This window comes from Hypanus sabinus, chromosome 5 (genome assembly GCF_030144855.1).
Source record: "Hypanus sabinus isolate sHypSab1 chromosome 5, sHypSab1.hap1, whole genome shotgun sequence".
Lineage (NCBI taxonomy): Eukaryota > Metazoa > Chordata > Chondrichthyes > Myliobatiformes > Dasyatidae > Hypanus > Hypanus sabinus.
The window spans coordinates 143,456,491-143,469,902 of record NC_082710.1 but is presented as its reverse complement, the minus strand read 5'-3'; the positions used below and the strand labels follow the sequence as shown (position 1 = coordinate 143,469,902).

Below are 13,412 nucleotides of genomic sequence, written 5' to 3'. Positions count from 1 at the left end.
GTCTGCTGCCCCATTAACGTGACCTGACCATACCACTGACCAAGACTGACACACTAATGTAATTGATCAGTGTATAACTTAGTAACTGACGCATTCCGAAGTACATGCTGCCATTGTAAGAATACCTCAGCGACGCAGAGTGTGGCAGGTGTACAAAAATAACTGCAGATCAAGTTTGTTTAACAAGGTGATGTGTTGGTTATGTGTGTCAACAGAACGATACGTCCTCAGCTCACAGCATAAACAGATTATTGTGTGTCAGGGTTCTTACCTCCTCATTGTTTACCTGCGTATGCGTGTGTGTGGGTGTTCCCAACTTTTTATAACTTTTCATGGACCAAGGAAATGTTTGCAATTCTGCGAAATGTTGATCTGTTGAATTAAGTGTCACCAAAATAATTTAAGATTCATTTTTTTAAACTGTGGGGGGGAGGGGGAGGGAGAGAGACTCTTCACAACGAATGTGTTAAAAAATATATATATTTGGCTCCTGGAACAAATGATGAGACAAAATTTGGTAATGTTAAATATTTATCCTGCTGTACTCCTGTTAAAAGCCAATAGGAATGTGGGTCCATGTTAAGACTGTGTTACTGGTGACGGTATCCTTGTAATAAAATGACCTTATCTCTGTTTCCAGTGTAAGAAAGGTTTCCAGTGTTCTTGGGATTTCTGTAGACAATGGTAAGACTCAGCAAGGTTACGTTTGTTGGTTTGTTGTTGCTACAGCTCTGATCCCAGAGGGGCAGAGGTTCCCAAATTCGCAGCCTGTCCCTTCAGATATGTATCCTGTAACTGTCTCTGAGGGAAGGGTTAATTCTGTTCCTTGGTCAGTGACACTACTCCTCGCGGACTGGAGCTTATCATCTCTTTTGGTTTAGGTCTGCACCATTTCACGCTTTTGACTCTCAACCCAAATCCGAGGTATAGTTTGGGCGCCACCCTCAAATAACGGCGTTGTCCCTTAAAATCCTGGCCGGTGATCTGGGGGGAGTAAGCCCCGACAGTTAGTGTGGAGGGTGAGGGAAGTCCCTTCTTGCTGTGAGCTACACTTGATGCAGGATGGATAGGAATTGCTCATGGTGCACACCGTGTTTTAGACAGGATCAGTAGATCACCAGGCCCTGGAGGGGATAACGTTTAAGCTCTCTGAGGCATCAGAAGACAGAAGAAAAACTGGAATTTATATAATCCCGTTTGCATTTTTGAAACGTAGGCACCATTGTAAAGAGTGGGAAATCCTTTCTTGATTTCAGATTTTCAGTGGAGAATTGTTACGGTTATGAGAACTTTAGCAGGAGCAGCAGCAAATTAAAAGGTCACTTTCTGCTCACCCCAGTCCCTTGGTATTTGTGTCCAGTTCCGTTCTGTTGGTTCTGAGGTGACTGAGTCCCATCTTGGACCTGCACACTCTACCACAGGTTGGAAATGGGTGAGATGTGGTACTCTTCCTGTCGATTGTTTGTGGTTGCCTTCAGGAAGTCTGAAGCAGGGGTTCCCAAACATTTTATTCCGTGGAGCCTTACCACTAACTGAAGGGGTCTGTGGACCCCAGGTTGGCAACCCTTGGTCTGAAAGGACCTGGTGCCTTACCAGATACTGCTGTCAGGTCAGCGATTTCCATGCATTGGTGGAGAAGTTGCTCATTGCGGTGGACGGCTATTTTTGTCCCTCCTAATCACTGCCAGAGTTCAGGACACTGCATCGTTGTGTCACACATATAGATCAGAGCAGGAGACTACCTGGGCACCGTGAGGAGCAGTAAGAACGCCAATGAGCTGAGAGTGTTTGCAAGGAAGGAGCTTTGGGAGAGTTAGAGACCTGCCCTGAGAGTTGACCAGAGGGTCACACCACCTCCAAGAGAAGGAACACCACATACCCCCATTGGCTGTTGGAGAGTCAAGTCCAAAATCTTTGCTCCTCTCAGTTTGAGATGACTTTGGGCAAACATCAACTGGTATCTTGTTAGTAAATGCGTGTTCTGAGACAATTAAAGAACTTTGAGGGACTGAGAGGAAGAAATTTATTTTTGGTGGCTTGCAATATTGGGTGACTCCACATTGTACCCAATGTCCAAAATCCAGGTCGGTTGGCTTCAAGGAAACCAAAATTTGAATATGGAATACAACAAATAGCCTTTTCTGTATTGTCTTAACCAAAGGCAAATTTCGTTCCTTATTTAAACTATTTAAGTTTCACATTTATTATAGACTTAAGTTGGGATTTACTTATACAACCGAGGGATAGAGGAGTGGTTTGTGGGAATGTTCATAGTAAAATGTGAATCAGCATTAGTCACTCAGTGTTCCAGTTATATAAACCTTCTGATCGCTGCATTTCTTCCTAAATGACAGGAGTTATTGAGTCCTGCACACTTTGTCAGGTGAGTGTACAGGACTCACTAATCTCTGTCAGGGTGGTTGGGGTAATGATATAAAAGCCGTAAAGCCAACGTTGAACTTGTACAAGCAAACTCAAAGGCACCTGTAAGGAACCATTTTTTTTCATGTTGGGAGTGTCAAGGTCCTGTAACAGTTCGAGCCGTTAAAGGGTGAAGTCAGGAGGGCAGTGGGAATCTGAGATCTCTGTTCACATCCAGGACGAAGCAGTTCAGCCAGTACCCTAACAACTTCCCTCCAACACAGAGGCTTACAACATCCTCCGAAACCCCCTCCCTACCTTCACCACCAGGAGGGTCAAGGCTATCCCCTCCTGCAGGCTCCCCTCTTGATTTAAAATGTATCATAAGCTCCTTTGTTGTCACTGGGTCCAAACTTGTCAAAGAAATGATGCACCTTCACCAGTACACAAGATCAGGAGTGTTAGTGAAGGCAAGGCAGAGAAAGGGTTTACTTAGAATTTATTCTCATTTAACAAAACCTTCACTCCTGAGAAAAAGTCCTTCCATTCTACATCACATCACACTTAAACCAAAGACATAGGAGCCATTTGACCCATCAAGTCTGCTCCCCCGTTTTCATGGCCGATATAGTTTCCCTTTCAATCCTATTTATGTAATGTCACAGTGTCTTCACGGCATGTTGAGATTTTACAACACAGAACAGTAAATGAGGTAGATTTTGAAGTTCTGTCATTTACAGCAGCAAAGAAGCAATCGGTCTTATTTAGAGGTGTTCTTTGTTTCATTTTAAGTTGTGAAATTTATGCCTATGAGCTGTGATTTAGGTGGGCCATTGGTACTGAATGTTGTGGTAATAAAACTTTCCCTTTAACCAGGCTACGGACATTCTGACGCTGATGTCATTCATCAGTCACTCCTGGAGGCCAACATTGCGACTGAAGTGTGTCTGACTGTGCTGGATAGAATGTCCCTGTTCACGCACGTTTTTAAGGTAAGGTTCTCCAAGTGGTGCGGAAGGCAATGGTAAGTGATGAATGGTCGACGTTTTGGGCTGAGACCCTCCATCGGGATGTGAAGGGTCTTGGCCCGAAATGTCAACTGTTTATTCCCCTCCATAGATACTGACTGACGCCCTGAATTCCTCCAGCATCTTGTGTGTATTACTCAAAGAAAAAGGTCACATGAGATACTAACCTTCACTGATGGTATGAGACAACACTCCTGTCACACCCTCTCACTTCACACTCTGGTATCTGTTGGGGTTAGTCCTCTTCCAAATGAAAGGAGAAGAGTTATATTAATAGACGGGCGATCCAGAAAGCCAGACAGGTGACCCAGAGGCAGAGGGAATTCTGGAGCACAGGGCTGTGATGGGTACTGGAGGGGTATAGGGATCCCAAGGTCACGGGACTGGAAGTGGAATGGAAACTGAGGCTTGAGACCACAGTGATGACAAATGCTGAAGAACGTTCATTTTTCTTTCATGATGCCAATAGGAGGCCATCTGGCCCATCGAATCAGTGCAGGCTCACAGAGCAGTTCATTTCTCCAACCCGACTAATTTTCCCTGCAGTTGTCCCACCCGCCCTACATTAGGGGCAGTTAACCCATCAACCTGCACGCCTTTGGAGTGTGCGAAAGAAATGGAACACCTAGAGTAAACAGGGAGAATGTGCAAACTCCATGCAGGCAGCACCTGAGGTCAGGATTGAGCCCAAGTTTCTAGACCTGTGAAGCAACAGCTCTGATATAATAAAGTATGAAAATCCCTTAGCCACTGTTGTGGGATTTAAACTTGTGCCTCTATAGGTGTTTGCCTCTCTGATTGGAGACCTGCGGCTAGAGGAGAGCCGCAGCGATCCGTGCTGGTTCCATTGTTTGTCATCTACGTCAGCAATCTGGATGATGATGTGGTTAACAGGATTGGCAAATTGGCGGATGACACCGAGATTGGGGGGGTGCAGTGGACAGCGAGGAAAACTGTCAGCAGTTGCAGTGGGATCTGGACCAGATGGAAAAATGGCCTGAAAAATGGCAGGTGGAATTTATTGTAGACAAGTGCGAAGTGTTTCACTTCGGTCGGACCATTCAGGGTAGGTCTTGCCCTGACAAAGTGTGGTAGAGCGAAGGGATCTTGGAACTTATTGCAAGTGGCGTCACAGGTAGATAGGGTTGTAAAGAAACCTTTTGGCACATTGGCCTTCAGAAATCAGTGTGTTGAGTACAGGAGATGGGATGTTATGTTGAAATTTATAAGATGTTGGTGAGACCTAATTTAGAGTATTGTATGCAGTTTTGGTCACCTATACCTACAGGAAAGCTGTAAGTAGGGTTGAAAGAGTACAGAAAAAATTTACAAGGATGTTGCTGGGTCTGGAGGACCTGATTTTTCCGAAAATCTTGAACAGGTTAGGACTTCATTCCTTGGAACGTAGAAGATTGAGGGGAAATTTGATGGAGGTGCACAAAATTATGAGGGTAAATGCAAGCAGGCTTTTTTCACTGAGGTTGGGTGGGACTACAACTAGAGGTCATGGGGTAAGGGTGAAAGATGAAAAGTTGAAAGGAAACATGAGGAGACATTTCTTCACACAGAAGGGTATGAGAGTGTGGAACAAGCTACCAGTGCAAGTGGTGCACACGAGCTCAATTTCAATGTCTAAGAGAAGTTTGGAGAGGTTCTTGGATGGCAGTGGTATGGAGGGCTATGGACTGGCTGCAAATCAATGGGACTAGACAGTTTAAATGGTTCAGCATTGACTAGATGGGCCAAAGGGCCTGTATCTGTACTTTTCTATGACTTCACAACACTGAATGAAATAAAGCTGGGATAACAAACTGACATCAGCAAAGGCGACCATGAATTTAATAGGTTGCCACAGGCTCAGAGTAAAGGGGTGCCCCTTTAATAGTCAGTTCTAATTGTCATTCAGCCAAACATGAATACCTATGACTACAGCCAAATGAAACAACACTTACTCTGGGGCTAAGGTGCAAAACAGCAGTCACAGACAGATATAAGATATCAATGAAGTAGAGTCACACAAAAAAATATAGTCCAAGACCCCAAGTCCATGAATGTAGAAATCTGCAGCTGAGCACGATACCTTCTGCCAAGCGAACAGTAGGGGGCAGCACTGACCCCAGCTTGGGCACCGTGCTGCACCAGAACTGAGACAAGGAGGTAGTTCTTCAGATGGAGGGTGGCAATTCTGTGGAATTCGTTACCACAGAGGGCTGTGGGGAACGGGTGTATTTAAGGCAGAAATAGATAGGTTCTTTAATAGTTAGGGGGTTAAGAATTACGGGAAGACAGTGGGAGAAATGAGGCTGATAAACAAAAACCAGCCAATGATTAAATGACACAGGGGTTCAACAGGCTGACTGGTCAAGTGCTACTCATAGAACAGTACAGTTTGATGAAAACAAACGCGTTTCAGGAAAACAATGCTAACCTGATTTGACCTGTGTGTGGTGTGAACAGCACTTTGAAACCTAGCTGAATTGGCAAATTGGTTTGTTATTTACTGAGACGCAGTGAAAAACTTTGTTTTGCATGCCGTCTGTTTTGTCACACCAGTACATTGAGGTAGTACAAGGGAAAGGCAGTAACAGGATGCAGAATACAGTGACAGATTTACAGAGAACGTGTAGTGCAAGGAGACAATAAGGCCAACGGATTGATGAGGTAGCTTGGAAGGTCAAGAGTCCACTTTATCATACTAGGTGACTGGACAATGGTCTTGTAATAGAAGTTGTCCTGGAGTCTGGTGGTTTGTGCTTTCTGGCTTTTGTATCTTCAGCCAATACGAGGGGGATGAAGAGAGAATGTCCAAGATGGGCAGGATCTTTGATTTGCTGGCTGTTTTCCCGAGAAAGTGAGGAGCATAGACAGATTCCCTGGAGTGAAGGCTGCTTTTCCATGAAAGCTTTCTTGTGGTCATGTGCAGAGCAGTTTCCATACCAAGCCATGATACATCAGTAGAATGCTTTCTGTGGTGCATCGATTAAAAATTGGTGAAGATCGGGTCAGCTGTGACATCCTTTAGCCCCCTACGGAAGTGGAGGTGTCAGTGAGTTTTCTTCCATTCTCTTTGACTCAGCTAGCTTCTTATAGCCACCCACAGTGTTCTCAGCAATCCCAGTGTCCTCAGATGTGTGCAAACACGAGGAAATCTGTAGATGGTGGAAATCCAAACAACACACACAAAATGCTGGTGGAACACAGCAGGCCAGACAGCATTTCATGTGTGTTGCCCTCAGATATGTTGCTGTTTTGGCGATGTTCACCCAGTCTGAGGTTATTGCGTTTGTTTTCAGGGCCAACTACTCGCTGACCATGGACACAACCCTTTAATGAAGAAGGTTTTTGACGTGCATCTTTGCTTCCTGAGAATAAACCAGTCAGAAGCGGCGCTGAAGTCCGTCTTTGCTGCTCTGCGGAACCTTGTCTACAAGGTACGGGCCCCACTTCCAATTCTTTCTTCCTCTTAAAGCTTGGGCAGGAGCCCATCCCTGGACTAGCAGTGACAGGCCATTCAGCCTTCCAACCCAATTCTTCTCTCATTGGGCTGAATCCTGTTTCCTGGAGACAAGAATTCTGATGGGAGCTGACACCATTCAACCTTAAGAATGCAGTAAGGGTGGTGGATGGTGCTGTGTCTGCTTTCCTGGGGTACTCATTCTTGGTGAGGTTCCAAGAGCAGGTCCTTCAAACCAGCAAGTTGGTGCTGACCATCAAACACCTACTTACTTTGTCAGCAGACCTGGTATGGGACTCAATGCATCATTGATTCAAATGCACGTCCTCAGCCTGAGGTAGTGACAAATCATATAACTTTTTTTCCCAAAGCATTGTTACTTTAATTAAATGCTTATAATTGTATTAGGGTAATTTTGTAAATTTGATTACAAAGTAGCTTTTTAAAAATTATTCTCATAATTTAATAGTTTTTTTAAAAATTTCAATCTTGGAGGGCTTTGACAGGGGATGTAGCCCCACCCACGGTCTCCCATCATCGTGTGCCAGTGAGCCCCAAGGATAGAGCTCAGCTGGTTGGCAGTGACCCTGCTCGTGAGTTGAATCCAGTGCAGTGAGACTGTGGGCAGTCTGTGACCACCTCCTTGGCCTCCTTCCCAAATCCCTCAGGAATTTTCCTCTTTTTTTTTCCAGTTTCCATCCTTGTTCTTTGAAGGCAGGGCCGACATGTGTGCCGCGATGTGCTACGAGATCCTGAAGAGCTGTAACTCGAAGTTAAGCACTATCCGAACGGATGCATCCACACTCCTCTATTTCCTCATGAAGAACAACTTTGAGTACACGAGGCGCCGGTCCTTCGTGAGGACTCACCTGCAGGTCAGTGTTAGTGGTGGGTGTGCTTGACTGGATAAATTATCGTGAGATTGTACGGCATAGAGACTGAGTTAGAATTGATTTATTATCCTCACGTGTACTGAAGTACAGTGAAAAACTTTCATGCATACTATTCACTACAGCAGTGCATTGAGGTAGCGCCAGGGAAACCAGTAACAGATGCAGAATAAAGTGTTACAGTTTCAGAGAAAACATGAGTGAATCTGCAGATGCTGGAAATAAATAAAAACACAAAATGCTGGCAGAACTCAGCAGGCCAGACAGCATCTATGGGAGGAGGTAGTGACGACTTTTCGGGCTGAAACCCTTCATCAACCCTGAAACGTCGTCAATACTTCCTCACATAGATGCTGTCTGGCCTGCTGAGTTCTGCCAGCATTTTCAGTTTCAGAGTAAGTTCAGTGCAGGCAGACAATAAGATGCAAGATCATAACGATATAAATTGTGAGGTCAAGAGTCCTTATTGTACAAGGGAGCCATTTAATAGTTTTATAATAGCCAGATAGAAGCTGTCCTTGAGCCGGGTGGTACGTGCATTCAAAGCTTTTATAAATTCTGTCCGATACAAGAGGGGAAAAGGGAGAACGTCCAGGGGTCTTGGCTGCTGTACTGAGGCAGCGAGAACTGTAGACAGAGTCCACGGAGGGGAGGCTGCTTTCCGTGATGTGCTGAGTCTTATCCACGACCCTCTGCAGTTTATTGTGGTCACAGGCCGGGTAATTGCCATCCCAAGCTGTCATGCGTCTGGATAGGATGCTTTTTATGGTGCATCGATTAAAAACTGGTGCGGGTCAAATGGGACATGCCAAATTTCTTTCGCCTCCAGAGGATGGAGAGATGTTGGTGAGCTTTCTTGGCTGTGGCCTCAACGTGGTTGGACCAGGACAGTGTTCTGATGATGCTCACTCCTTGAAACTTGATGCTGTCAATCCTTTCCCCCCCCCCCCCCACCTTTGGAGTAGACAGGAATATGCACTAACCCCCTTCCTTTAAGTCAATGACCACTCTTTAGTTTTGCTGACAAAAGCAGGACTGTTTTGGCTCACCTCACCCATGCTGAACATGATGCTAGTCCCATTTGCCCATGTTCCTCTCCGCCTTTCTCATCCAAGTACCTGAACGAACGCTGTTCAAATGGTCTGAGTTATGTCCCTCCTTCATCTCCTCTGGCAGCTCCTTCCAGATGATCACCAGACTCTGCGTGGAAAAAATATACCCTCAGATCACCCTAAAGTGAATCCCAGCTCACCGTAAAGCAGTGCCCTCTAGTTGTAAGTGCCCCTGCCTTAAGAAAAAGATTGCAACTTATCAAGCCTATCTAGGGCCTCATAATTGCATAAACCTTTAAAGAGTCACTCATGAGCTTCCTCTATACTATAAATCCAACTTATCTAATTGCTCATAACAATGACCCTCAATTCTAAGGAATATCCTGGTGAATCTCCTCTGCAGCCTCTCTATTGCTGCTACATCCTTTCTGTAGTGTGTGGACCAGAAGTGTGCACATTCCTCTCTGTCTTAATGTCAGAGTGTGGTAGACATGCACTTCAAGCTGGGCTAGGGACACAGGAGCCTTTCAAGACTGCCCTACTGTTCCATAAGATCCCGTGCCTCAGTCCCCATCAGTTCTCTATCTCCTCAGCCTGCTTAAATATCTGTTCACAGCCTTGAAAGGACATGACATCTAAGCTTCCAAGGAATTCCAAAGATACGCAAATCCTGAGAGCAAACATTTCTCATCTCAGTCCACTTCCTGCTCCCTTTTTGTCTCTGCCTCCATCCATCATCTTTGCTCTCCAACTCCTTTCCCTCCCCTGCCAGATTGATACCCTTCACCGTACAATCCACCAATCACTCTGGCTAGCCTCCCTTCCTCACACTCTGTCCTGATGTAAGGTCCACGGTCTCAAAATGGTATGTCAACAATTCCTTCTCCCGACCAGCCCCTGCTCTCACCCACCCCCACCCCAAGGTGCTGCTCAACCCGCTGAGTTCATTCAGCTGATTGTTTGCGGCTCTAAATGGTGACACCTTCTTGGCTCTAGACTCACCAGTGTGGAGATGAAACTCCTCAGCATCTTACGCTGTCGGGTCTCAGAACCCGGCAGGTGTTTCATTCGCCCAAGTTCCAATGAGACAAGGCATCTTCTCGATCCATCCCCTTCATCAACAAAGCAGAAAGTGCTGGGGACACTTGGCAGGTCAGTCAGAGCCTGTGGGGAGAGAAACAGAGCGAATGTGTCAAGTTGAAGATCCTTCAGCCCATTTCCTGATGAATGGTGGCCAACCTGAGTCATCGTTCTGATCAGAATGAATGTTGGAATGGGCTGAAAGTACCAGCTGGTCTATTGCTGCTCTTGTCTCTTGTTTACTTTGCCCAAACAGTGGAACAGTGTGAGAGGGCCTCAGTCCAGCGACTACAGGGAACAACCTTGCCTATCCTCGTGGCGTCAGACTTCGTAGCAGACGGCAGGAACATTTGGACAGGGCAAAAGATCTTTCTGTTTCCTTCACTAAATTTGGCTACGTGGGTGGCTGTAAACGTCTCTTTGCAAAACAGATAATATCCATTTTGCTGTTCACTTTATGGTCCATTTTGTTTCTGGTGTTTCTAATCATGCGAGACAGTTTAATTATATTAAGTCACACAGTGGTTAACATCAAAAGGAAAAACTGGGATGGTACATTGAGACGTTGTGCTTTCCTCTTGCCGACCTTGACTGGTAACTAAGATTTGAGGGAGAGTATCCTTGAGTTGAGAGGACAAAGATATTGGCCATCTGCTCAAGTAGGCAAGGTGCCAGAGAGAGATGATGTGTCCAGTCTGCCTGCCTGAAGGGAGCGGAAAATGTAAGCCTTGAGGATCGAGTTACTTGTTTGGAATTTCACATGGAACGTTGACTTTGCTGTAAAAGCTGGCATTTGTCGCACATCCGTAGGTTCCCTTGAGAAGAAGATGGTGAACCCTGCTTTGAACCAGTACAGCCCTTCCTCCCCCACAGTGGGAGCACGTTCACTGGAAGCTCCAGGGCAGGGTCTCAGTAAAAGCGAATGATTAGTGATATAGATCCAATTTAGCACTCAGAGGCGAGCATCTCGGAGGTGTCCTTCTCATTAGTGGAGATTGGTTTGGGGATGTTGATGGAGCAGCCCCTGCTGAGATGCTGCAGTGCACCTTGCAGAGAGTCGGCGTTGCCTTGGTGACGTTTGCGTGGTGGAATGGACGTTTCCGGGTCTGCAGCTGATACCAGCTGCATGCGTAGAGCTTTGGATTCCAGCCCCTCTCTGAAGATCCAGACTGACACAAGTGCCGCACAGGAGGGAAGTGGAGTCGGTTTATTATTATCACGTTTACCGCGATACAGTGAAGAGATCCGTACTCACACAGATCAGTTCATTGCACACTGCATTGAGATTGTACAAGGTAAAACAGTAACAGAGTAAAGTAAAACAATAAGGTTCAAGACCAGAACAAGATTGGTTGTGAAGTCAAGAATCGTATCTTATTGTTCTAGGGAACCATTCTGTAGCCTTTTAACAGCAAAAGAGAAGCTGTCCTTAAGCCTGGTGGTATGCATTTTCAAACTTTTGTATCATTAGGAGAGGGGAGAAGAGAGGATGTTTGGGGTCTTTAATGATACTGCTGTTTTACTGAGGCAGTGTGAAGTACAGACAGACTCCACAGAGGAGAGGCTGATTTCCCTGATGTGCTGGGCTGCGTCCACAACTCTCTGCAGTTTCTTCCAGTCACGGGGAGAGCAGTTGCCACACCAAGCCATGGTACGTGCAGGAAGGATGCTTCCTATGGCCCATCGATAAAAATTGGGGAAGCTCAAAGAGGACTTGTTAAATTTCTTTAGCCTCCTGAAGAAGTACAGGCATTGGTGGCTTTCTTGTCCATGATGTCTACGTGCTTGGTCCAGGACAGTTTGTTGATGCTCACTCCTAGGAACTTGAAGTTCTCAATCCTGTTGATCTCCAGTGAACCGTCTTGTTGGCAGTACGATTTTTCTGGGAGGCCCTACCACTTTCAAGTGGACCAAAGCTAACTTTGAAGAAAAGCAGGGAACTTCTCCCTGGTGTTCCGACGAGTACTTTTCCCACAATCGACATCACTTCTATGTGAATCACTTGCTGTTCATGGGAATGACTGTGAATTGGCGGCAAGGTTCTTTAGGAGTTCTGAAAGGGATGTGTGGGGTGCTTTTGAAATGCAGTTCATGTTTTCATTCAGTAAGTGACTTTCCCCGAGCTTTGACATCAGTAGTCACGGGGGAGATGGAGACAATCAACTGATATGTGAGATTTGACGTCTATACAGACTCGCATATCATCAGGAGAGTCCATTTGGCCCAAAATGTATTTCCTAGCTCTTTGAGAGAGTTATGCATTTTGCCCTACTTTCCCATCCTTTCCACCTAACTTTGATTTTCTTTGATTTATTCAAAATTTATACAGTAAATATAATTGGGATATGTCACTATCTACATTCCTTGTACCAAGCAATTCAGTACAGTCCCTTAGAATATATTGTCCTGATGCATCATCTCTAAATGTTGCTTTCTTGAAAGGTTTGAGAAGGTGTTACTTGCCTACTTGGTGGGTGCCACAGGGGCTTGAGTGGATTCTGAGTGAAGGTGACCGTGTAGTCATGAAGCTACTGATTGTAAATAGCGTGCATTGTGGAATTCTGTAGTCCAGTAATAACATGACATAACATGATATTATAATCACTGATTAAGCCTCCTCTAGAAGCAAAAAAAAATGTTACCACAAACAGTCTAACAGGAGGGGGTCATCACTTTCTCGGCTATAGGTTGATTCATTATAGAGCTAATGGCCAAGGGTAAGAATGACCTTATATACTGCTCTTTGGAGCAGCGCAGTTGTCTTGGTCTATTGCTAAAAGTGCTCCACTGTTTAGTCAAGGTGGCATGCAGGGGATGAGAAACGTTGTCCAGAATTGCCAGGATATTCCATAGGGTCCTTTGTTCTACCACAGCCTCCAGTGTGTCCAGTTTGACTCCTATAACAGAACCAGCCTTTCTAATCAGTTTATTGAGCCTGTTGGCATCACCCATGTTGATGCCATTGCCCCAGCACGGCATCGCATAGAGGATTGTACTGGTGACAACTGACTGGTAGAACATGTGAGGGAGAGGCCTGCACACTTCATGGGACCTCAGTCTCCTCAGGAAGTAGAGGCCACACGTTTTAGATTCTCTCTATTTCTTAAGCACGGTAGCGTAGCGGTGAGAGTAATGTTATTACAGCACCAGCGGTCCGGGCTCAATTCTGCCACTGTTGTAATGATTTGGAAAGTTCTCCCCGTGACCGCAAGTGTTTCCCCCAGGTGTTCTGCTTTCCTCCCTCAGGATCAGTGGTTTAATTGTTCACATGAGTGCAATTGGGCTGGAAGGCCAATGCTACCATGCGGTATCTAAATTTTTAAAAAATAAAAATGAAAACACTTAGATTTTTTGTCAAATTGAATTTTCTGGAAGTTGTTTTCCGTGACCATTCTGAGCAGCTGAGTCATTTGGTCTTGGCAACGCAAACGATCAACCGTGAGGTAAAGTGAACAGGATTGTGCATGTTGTATAGTCTGATCAGGAAGAGCTCATGTTCCCCTTGGCTGTATGAAACTTGAATCTTGTTCCCTACTACATACCATGC

General features: G+C 45.4%; 1 protein-coding gene across 7 annotated transcripts in view; it reads left to right on the top strand.

Moving 5' to 3' along the window:
- dock9b (dedicator of cytokinesis 9b) overlaps positions 1 to 13,412 on the top strand; it is a 329,527-nt gene that overhangs the window by 271,154 nt on the left and 44,961 nt on the right. For 5 of the 7 annotated variants that reach the window (XM_059970496.1, XM_059970491.1, XM_059970489.1 and 2 more), the window contains 3 exons: positions 3,238 to 3,353; positions 6,683 to 6,820; positions 7,536 to 7,718. In XM_059970496.1, coding sequence (XP_059826479.1) covers positions 3,238 to 3,353; positions 6,683 to 6,820; positions 7,536 to 7,718 — 437 coding nt within the window. Of the gene's footprint in view, positions 1 to 640; positions 685 to 3,237; positions 3,354 to 6,682; positions 6,821 to 7,535; positions 7,719 to 13,412 lie in introns of all 7 variants that reach the window. The other 2 variants (XM_059970495.1, XM_059970492.1) reach the window with 1 other exon arrangement.